The sequence below is a fragment of the Myotis davidii genome, unplaced genomic scaffold, assembly GCF_000327345.1.
Source record: "Myotis davidii unplaced genomic scaffold, ASM32734v1 scaffold27, whole genome shotgun sequence".
Taxonomy (NCBI): Eukaryota; Metazoa; Chordata; class Mammalia; order Chiroptera; family Vespertilionidae; genus Myotis; species Myotis davidii.
In genome coordinates, this window is record NW_006297821.1 from 3,381,222 (window position 1) to 3,391,414 (window position 10,193).

At 39.1% G+C, this 10,193-nt stretch overlaps 1 protein-coding gene across 2 annotated transcripts in view; it reads right to left on the bottom strand.

The window, feature by feature from the left end:
- The window catches only part of EHHADH (enoyl-CoA, hydratase/3-hydroxyacyl CoA dehydrogenase), a 40,571-nt gene extending 31,556 nt beyond the window's left edge, over nucleotides 1–9,015 (bottom strand). Inside the window, exons 1-2 of one of the 2 annotated variants that reach the window (XM_006773645.1) lie at nucleotides 8,839–9,015; nucleotides 4,608–4,711 (exon numbers count right to left, since the gene is read on the bottom strand). In XM_006773645.1, coding sequence (XP_006773708.1) covers nucleotides 4,608–4,711; nucleotides 8,839–8,912 — 178 coding nt within the window. In that variant the 5' untranslated portion in view covers nucleotides 8,913–9,015. Of the gene's footprint in view, nucleotides 1–4,607; nucleotides 4,712–8,838 lie in introns of those variants that run through there. The other variant, XM_015570427.1, reaches the window with a different exon arrangement.
- Between the last annotated feature and the right edge of the window lie 1,178 nt (nucleotides 9,016–10,193).

Here is a 10,193-nt window from a genome sequence, read left to right on the forward strand (position 1 = left end):
TTGAAAACATTAAGCTTGATACAAGTTAATTTCATATTCAGCCTATTTGTCTTTCTTTTTCATTTTTCTACCTGCTCCTCATCTAATATCAATTCAGGGATCATGCTCCTTTTCACTAACTCACCATATTTCATCATATTTCTAATATTATCATTATTATTTAGATTTCTTTGTTTCTAGAGAAACGAGGAATTTCAACTGAATCTCAAGCCTATCATGCCTATGACTTTAGATTTAAATGGTTTTTCATGTAATAACAGCAATTAATATTTATTGGATAAATACATCAGGCATAGTGCTAAGTTGTCTCGTGTAATTTTCTTAACACCTACATTGAGTAGCATGACAATCCCCATTATACAGGTAAGGCTTTGAGGGGTTAAGGGACTAGTTCAAACATATAACTAGTAATTGGTAAGTCTCAGGGTAAAATGCATACACATTTGTGAGTTATACATTAATCAACCAGCTAAGGATTTGAACTCAGGCAATTTGACCACAGCCCACATTCTTAAATGTTATACCTTCTTCTACTTGCTATACAAGGTTAGTATTATTATTATCCTAATTGTTGAGAAATCAAGGCACAGAGAAGAGTATAGTGATTTCACTCTTTAACTATCTCTGGCATATAAAAATGCAATTGATTTTAAACCCAGCAAAATTGCTAAATTCTCTTATTAATACTAATAATTTTCTGATATCTTTAATTTTTCTACAAACACTATCATATCGATCATCTGGATAATAAAATTTGTTTCCTCCTTTCCAATCCTGATACCTCTTATTTCTTTTTCACTGGGCTGGCCAGGGCTAGAGCACAATGTCAAATCAAATACAAACGGGGATCGCAGCCAGCCTTGCCTTGTGCTTTTCTCATAAGGAAACTTGCCAAGTTATCATTTTGTTTGAGGTTTGCTGTAGGTTTCTAAAAGTGAATATTTTAGCCTAAGACATATCGTTCCTATGTCTAGTTTACTAAGAATTTTTATCTGTAATGCATGTCAAATGTTATCAAATGCTTTTTCTGCATCTATTGAAACACCCATGATTGTTTCTCCTTTAATCTTTTTAATAAGCTGAAACTACATTAATTTTCTAAGGTCTAACCAATCTGGTAGTACTAGGATAAAAGCGATATATTACATTTTTATATATGTTAGATTCAATTTTATAATATACTGTTTAAGATTTTTATATCTGTATTTATGAATTAAATTGGCCTATAATTTTGCTTTTCATATTGTCCTTGACAGGTGTTGGCATCTAGGTTATGGTAGCCTCAAAACATGAGTTGGGAAGGGTACTGGGTTGAATGATGTTTCCCGAACAAGTGAATGTGACCTGTTTTGGGAAATAGAGTCTTTCCAAATGAGGTCATAGTGGATTAGGGTGGATCTATCTAGGATCAGGAAAATTTGGACACAGGGGAGAAGGCCACAGGAAAACAGAGGTAGAAAGGGGAGTGATGCAGAAACAGGCCAAGGGCAACCAAGAATTGTTAGCAACCGAAAGGAGCCAGAGAGGCAAGGAAGGATTCTTCCCTAGAGCCTTCATGGAAGAATGGCCTTGCAGATATCTGTACTTGAACCTGAGACCTCCCCCAAGATTTCCACCTGCAATAATTGAATAAATACGCTCAGGACAATGGACCCAAGGCACACTCACCCTCCAAGGAGCATGTCCAGGTCATTCCCCCACTGGCATGTATCTCCCAACCTGTAGGGGACCCCATGAGACTTGCAACCAGGGGCGCTATGGGCAGCAGCAGCTCATCTCATCCTGGGCTAATCCCTTAACTTGCCTACAAGGACCCCTTTTCTCTGACTTCCCAGTGAGCTTAGGCAGCCCGGCCATTCATTCTCTCTCTCTCTCTCTCTCTCTCTCTCTCTCTCTCGACTGGCCTGCCAATTGTTTGGAGTATATCTTCTATTAACTCCACTTCACTTTCCTTTCATTTTCATTGACCTTAAAATCTTTTCTGTATCAACGAAAAGTACCGAGGTCCCAACCACTAACCCCAACCTATTTGAGTTTTCTATTTCTTCCTTAGTCAATTCTGGTGGGCTACATAGTCTTCTATTTGTTCATAATGTCTTCATTATCTTTGTTAAAGGCTACACAGTATCTGCAGTGATAACACTTTGGTAATTTCTTATATACACTGTTTTACTGTCATTTTTTTTGCCTCTTCTTGATCAACTTCTCCAGAGGTTTGTCAATTTTATTAGTCTTTCAAACAACTAACTTCTGACATTGTTGATCTTCTGTCGGCACATTTGTTTGCTATCTCATTAATTTCTCCTCTTTATTATTTCCTTCCTTCTACTTCATTTGGATCTATTTTATTGCTTGTTTTGTTAGTTCCTTGATACAGATGTTTAGCTCATTACATTTGTCTTTTTTTCTTTCCTGAATTATATAAGGCTATAAAATTTCTGCTAAGTTTTGCTTTAGCTGTATTTGTTGTTATATATGTTGTGTTTTCATTATCATTCAGTTCAAAATATTTTCTAAATTCTATTGATATCTGCTTTGACTCAGAGATCAATTTCATTTCTAAACATGAGAATTTCCAGTTATATATTTGTTATTGATGCTTAGTTTAATTGCATTGTTGTCAGAGAACCTATTCTAAGTGAAAATTTATTGAGACTAGCTTTCATGTTCCAATAGCTAGTCAATTTTTGTAAATGTTGCAGATTTTAGAAAAATGTATTATTTTGCAATTATTGGGTACATTGCTCTATATAAATTCACTAAGTCAAATCTGACAATTCTTAATGCTTTTCTAGAATATTTTTCTGCCCTAAACTTGAACTACATTCACGCTCTTATAAAGGGTGTCCCAAAATTCACGCAAGAAATAACTTTGATAGAAAACACAAGTTTATAATTAAAAATTGTAAATTTTTTATTGATTCATAAAACATACAGTATAGGGTTATGTATGGAATAGCATATCGGGTAAATGGCCTCCATGGCTTTGCTGGCACATACGCACTCTGTCATGGAAAATTTCAACAAAAGAGTGCGTATGGGCCAGCAAAGCTGTGGAGGCCATTGACCCAATATGCTTTTCCATGCATAACCCTATACTGTATACTTTATGAATCAATAAGAAATGTACAATTTTTAATTATAAACCTGTGTGTTCTATCAAAATTACTTCTTTCGTGAATTTTGGGACACCCTTTATTTCCTTACTGACAAAGAAATATCAAGTTCCCCATAATTCTGATCCTTTTCTCCACGTCATAAGTTTTCAAAGAGTTGAATAAGCTATTTAATAGCTGGTTTATGTTTATCATATTATTTTAATCTCTCTCAGGTTCAGCATTCTCAGCTATAAATAGAGGTATTATTTATTAAGGATTAAAATATAGTAAGTGAAAAATACTACTATTTTCATTATTAGTAAATAACCCACATAGTCCTGGTACATAGTAGGCAAGATAAATGATAATTATTATGGGTATCATATTTATATTTATCTGTTGTCATAATTCCAATATATGTTTCTTCTCAGGCTACCATTAACATACCAGTATGTTAAATTCCTCTAGCTACAGTAAGATTACATATGCACTCCTATTCATGTGAAAGGGTATAATATATTCATTTGGGAAAAGAGGACAGATGTCACAAATATCACTGAATCACCATTTCAGATACTTTTGCCATATTTTTTGTCAACACTTTTGGATCTTCAGGGAATAACCCAGTGAAAAGTGTCATGATCACCAAGATAGGTGATTAGCAGAAGAAAAATGAATTTCATTTCAAGACTGCGTGAAATAAAAATTAACACTTATTAAACATCTACATGTAGGCTCTGCACTAACGGCTTTCAGATATGTTATCTCACTTAATCTCACAAAAACCTATCAAGATAGATATTATTGTACCTAATTTAAAAATAGAGAGATTAATGCCCCAGCTGGTTTGGCTCAGTGGATAGAGTGTCGGCCTGCGGACTGAAGGGGCACAGATTTGATTCTGGCCAAGGGCACATGCCCAGGTTTCGGGCTCGATCCCCAGTAGGGGGCATGCAGGAGGCGGCTGATCCATGATTCTCTCTCATCATTGATATTTCTATCTCTCTCTTCCTCTCCTCTCCCTTCTTCTCTGAAATCAATAAAAATATATTTTTAAAAAATAAACTATTTAAAAATAGAGAGATTGATTTATTTTTTAAATAAATTTATTGGAGTGACATTGGTTAATAAAATTATATAGGTTTCAAGTGTACAATTCGATAATATAATTGAAAGTCAGAAGATTAAAGGAATTTGCTCAAGTTCACATAGGGTGAAGATATATAGAGTAGGTATATACCAGCAGGTATATACAAACAGGTATTACAGCTATCAAGTCTACAATTAAATATCTTACAAAGGTCCAATCCAATATACAAGAGAATAAAGTCAAACTCTTCTCTAGGTCTCTCTTGTAATTCCACAGTCTCTTTCTCCACAGTTTCTCATTCCCACTCAAGTCTCCCATATCCATTACCCACACTAGGGTATTACGCATAAGGACAGCTTATGCAGTATCAATCTGAGGCTGCATTCCAGAGATAACAGGAGAGGGTTAGGTACTGGTACCTGCAGAGAAGTTGCCATCTGCTCCACAAATCACAATGGCTTTTACTGTAGGGTCTGTTATAGCTTTCTGTAGTCCCTCTTTTATTCCGTTGAAGACAGCTATGCTAAAAGAAAGAATAAATGAAAGCATTAGCCAGAAATAAATTTCTACCATCTCAGAGATTTTCCATTTCCTAACAATGAAAAATTAAACACATACACAATGGATAAAAACTCTAGTTTTTATAGTGAATTGAGCACTGAACTTTTAAAAATAGCATTTTTCTGCACTCCGCTATAACTGAACACTTAGAATCAGCACTAATCAATTTAAAAATACTATTGTACATCTTCTAGATACAGTGAAAGGTGTTTGTAACACCCCAGGGAGAACAACATATACACAGCAAAATGTCACACTAAGATGAGTGCTGTAATAGATACAAAGAAAGTGTGTGAAAGTTCAGAGGGGAGTTTCAATTTGTCATAGTGGCAAAATATAAGAAAACTGAAATACTCTAAAAGAAACAGATGTGGCAGGGGCTGCAAGTTACCTTAAATATCCCTACCTCCCCACCTTCTTCAAAGCAATAGTAAACATATGGTTTTTAGCTGAAAACATAGCTGCCTGACATAAAGACTACATTTCCCAGCCTGCTATGCAGTAAGGTTAGCCCAAGGCGTTAAGTTGTGACCAATGGGATAGAAGCAGATTTGGCATATGCAATTTTCTAGAAAAGTCCTAAAGGACAAGGTATACTTTTTTCTTTTTCCTCCCTACTCTTGGCAGGAATGAAAAGGTGATGGTTAGATCAGGAGCAGCCTGTATGGACCAAGAGGTGGGACCATATATTGAAGATGGCAGGGCAAAGAGAAAGAGAATTGGGGTCCCCAATTGTGGAGCAGCTGTACCATTCCAGGACAATGCTATGAGAGAAATAACTTTTTCTTGTTTAATCCACTACTTTGAGTTTTCTGTCACTGACAGTCAAACCTAATCCTCAACATTAATTTAGCAGGTAAATGCAAGGTCAGGGAAAGAAAGGACATGTAGTAGATTTTGTCAAGTTTCAGTTGATGAGGGAGTCATCAACAGAGAAGATGGTTAAAGCCATGATTAAATGCCTGCCAACGGGAAAGAAAAGAGAAGTGAGAGTAGATCTTCTGGATACACCCTCTTTTAAGAAGTGGGAGAGGCTCCGCAGAGTGACTCAGTGCTAAGGAAGCCCAAAGTCACAAAGGCCAAGAGAAAAGAATTATGTCAAGAAGCAGGGAATCAATTAGTGCCAAGGGATGGTGAAGGAGGAGAACCTAGGAAAAGTGGTGAGGAATTGCTTCGAGGAAAAATAATAGAACCAGAGTCTAATCTGTTCTGCCATGGAATTCTGAGTAGTCTGGGTGAAATGTCTGTTCTTGAGCATACAGGGTGAAAAATATGAATGCAAAATGAAAAACAATCATAAATTTCTCAAAAAGCCAGATGGTTCAGACCAGCAACTCTGAGTTAAAACCTTAGGGAATAAAGAAAATAAGATAATTCCCTAATTACTTTTCATTTAACAAAACCTCTTGCTTTTGATGGTTAATTAGACGCCAAATCTGCTAAGAAAAACAGATTCTGAACCATCCATAGTATTAAGAAGTCCAAAAGGCATGTATTTCCTTCTGGGTAAACGATGGCTGCAAAATTAGCCCAAATGAACTTAATCAGTGCCACTGAGAAGAGGCTGGCTTTTCCCATGTCACTTAGCCCCTGCTCTTTTATTTCTAATATTCTTGTCAATTTTGCAAAAATCAAACTCAGGGGAGAAAAGAAAACTGAAAATGGCTGTAACAGATACAGCTTTACAAGCGTAAACCCAAGTGAAAGGGACCATGGCCGGTAGCAATGTCAAGCAGGGTCCCAGAGATTAAGAAATTATTTTCTCCCCTATAGCTTTACTAGCGTCAAGCCAAGTGAAAGAGACCATGGCTGGTAGCAATGTCAAGGTCCCAGAGATTAAGAAATTATTTTCTCCCCTTAATATTGTCAGGTATGGAAAAATGGAGTCTAGAGTAAAGATAACTTTTCATGCGTGCTGACCAAAACGTTTTAGCTTCTGTGACTATAGGAGGTCTTTTTAGTGAATTTTCTTTTTAAATCCAAATGTCATCAAGTGAAGTCTGTGGCTTGTGACAAGCACTCTTTTTAAAACAAAGAAATAGAAGAGAAAATAGAATATATCAAGCTATATGACAAGTAAGGATAAGTTTTATTTCATGAAACTTTGTGAGCAGTTCTGTATTTGTATGTCTTAGGTTGCAATGTAAAACAAGGGGTTTCTTACTGAGTGAATTATAGTAATAAAAAAAAAAGTGTGTTGGGAGACAGGCCTAGTAATCAGACTAATTTGTAAAGAGGGTTGGCATTCATCTGAATTGAAGAAAACAGCTGGCTAAATTAGCAAAGAAGGATTTAAACTATTTGGGCCAAAATAATATTAAAATAAGAATCTCTCAGTGGGCAAGGAAGAGATGATTTTCCACAAAAAAATTAGAAATAGGAAGGGGAAAAGGAAGGAAGGGGAAAGAAAAATACAAAGCAAAAGAAGAAAAATTGGGAACCTTTCTGGATGAACATTCCGGAATATATACTCTACTTAAAACAGAACTTCAGATGCAGATAGAAAGGGGAAAAAAAGCAAGAAAGTATTTATTCCCAAGAGGGAGAAATCTCCATGAAGTTGAAATGATTCTTGAACAGCAGGGCCTGTTGGTAGGGGTTGTAACAGGCTTCTGATGAATAGAAACAATGATAATTAACCTCTGTTAAATGCCAATTTATAACCTCTGGCACATTTCAACGTCACAACAACTTTATGAGGTAGACGCTAACATTTCTCCTGCAAGGTGGGTGACAGTGGATTAAATATATTAAACATTAAAAATAGTTATAGGAAAATATTTCTAGCTATGGGTATTAGACAGTGGAACTTTCCCCCTCAGATTCCTGATGGGCATGGTTTCCCATTCGGAGCAGAGGTTGAGGCAGGCAATTCTAATATCTAATAATTCTAATCAGAATACAGACAAGTCCAAAACGTATATGCAATCATATTGCTGATGTGTTTCTTCATCAAAACCAAAATAATGAATATTTTGCTTTCTTCTGAGAATGGCAAGTAAGTGAACATGTCATCCTTGTGTGGTTTTACTCCTGCAATTCTTTTGTATTATTAGATGCAATTATTCATATTAAAAAGAATAAATATTAATACTAACGATAAAATCAAATCTGATGACAGGATAAAAATTCAGTTAAAATTAGCAGGTGTCCTCATCTCAGTCCCTTTTTGCTCCAGCAGCATGTGATGAGAATTTAAACAAAGGTCTTTCTCTCTATACTTTATAGAGTCCTTTAAATTATAACTTCTGCTAATCCTATTCCCTGTGGAGGGGTGTCTTTTGCCTTTTTTCCTAGGGCCGATCACTATACTCTTTTCAGAGATATGGAAGAATCAAACCTATAAAATAACTTCATTAATTTTCATAAAAGCGCATTAATCTCACTTTTCAAAGTAATGCAGACAGCACTGCACAAATCTGGGTGACAAAGTTTAACTGAAAAGGTACTCGTGATGGAATGAAAGAGGATAAAGTGCACAGTTTTTCAGAAAATGCTACTTAGGCTTACGCTGACATGCGTCTTCTGCTAAAGACTAAGGACTGGAGGTTTAGAACCTACCGGGAGAAATGTGCATTTCTGGGCCAGGGCGCAACTCTCCTTTCCTCACTGCGTTGGCATTCATAGGGGCCTTTATTTATTTTTGTATGAGGTGAAGCCACACTGTCGGATTCCTAACGCTTTTAGTGGGTGGCCTCGACTGGAGATTGGAAAGTGAGGGATCAAGGTCCAGCCAGCTTTGCACGAAGACCTTTGGAATAGAAAGCAGGCCTGCGGAGTCAAAGTTGCAGGCAAGGAGGAGCGCTCAGCACGAAGTTGGCATAGGCAGACGCGTTCCGGTCCAGCTCCCCTACTCCGTAGCCATCTGCCTGCCTCTCAGCCTCGGTTTCCTTCCTTTCCTTCCCAGTGAAATGGGAACGGGAGTTCTCTGCGAAGATTAACCAAGGCAACCTATGTACAAGGCCCTGGCATACGGCCGCGTTCCATTTGGGTCTTTCTCGGATCAGCCGGGGCGAGGCAGAGCCCGCACCGCAGGCCGGCGAGTCCAGCCTCGCCGAGCCCACTCTGGAGGCGACCCGAGCCCGTTACCTGATTGGGTTGAGCGGCGGGTTTCGGAGGCGAATCAGCGCCAGGCAGCTCCGCAACCGCGAATACTGGGCCATGCTTCCTCGGTGCCAGGGTCGCCGCCGCCTCCCCCCGCAGTCAGCGCTTCTTTCCCCGCGCGCCCGGCCCCCGCGAGGAGGGGCGCGCGCTGGGCCAATGCGAGCGCGGCGCCGCCTCCCGCCTCCCGGCGGCTCCCAACCCACCGACGCCCATCCTCCGTCGCGGCTCTCCCCTCTTTCCCGGACCCCAGCTCCGGCTCTGCAAACGCTCATCCCCTCTTTCTCTGTATTGGCTCCGCTACCTCCTCCTACCCCAAAGTCCATTGGGGAGGACGATGGAAAATGGGTGGAATTGCCAGCGAGTCGAGGTTTGCAATCCCCTGGCCCACTTGGAGGAGTCAGACACAAGTCATTGCTCGTCTCCCTAGTTCCCGTTGAACACAGAACTTGCTGCTTTGCGACTACCCACTACCCCTATTCTGCCCCTTGGGCAACTGTAAAATTTAAAGTTTAAGAGGGCGCTCACTCTCAGGCTCCTGCAAGTGCTGACCCCGCCTTGCTTCTCAACAACACAACGACCTGTCATCTAGCCCTCCTGTTTGGTGTCCACCTGTGGGACTAGCTAGGTACACAGGGAGCTGATACCATGCTGATCTTTCTGTGGCTGTCTGTGTAAATAATAAACTGCCTGAGTCTATTCTGGGCTCGTATGGGCCGAATCTAAGTGTGGCAAGCCAGTTTAGCAGATGCTAACATGCTGGTGGCGCTCAGTGGTTAGAGTATGGGGGCCACACTGCACCAAAGGGTCAAGAATTCCATTCCTGGTCAAGAGCATGTACCTGGTTACAGGGTCTATCCTGGGCCTTTGGGGCATGTGTGGGAGGCAACCAATGGATGTGTCTCTTCCCCGCTCTCCCGCCCTCCGTTCCTTCCACTCTAAAAATTAATGGGTAAATATCCTCGGGTGAGATTGACCAAAAAATAAAAATAAAAAAATTGCACAATGTCATGGGAAGTGCCTTTATGTTTACCGTTCACATGTTCTTTATGTTTACCTTCAGGAACTACTTGTATCAGGTAGAGCTCATAGGAGCTGATACTTAACTCCTCATTTCTGGGTAAATATAAGAAGTTTGCCAGGAGAGAGGGGACTACTGTGTGAGAAATGAACCCAACTGTGTCCGGACCAGATCGTTCAAATGGTTAACCAAAAAAATAGAAGATTTTTTGAAGTGAGAGGCAACAAGCATTTATTTGAGATAGAAAACAATAGCTTTTTGGGGAATCGCTGACTCAGGCAGAAAACCAAATAGTGTTCCAATTAGAATACAAAGGCAAAGG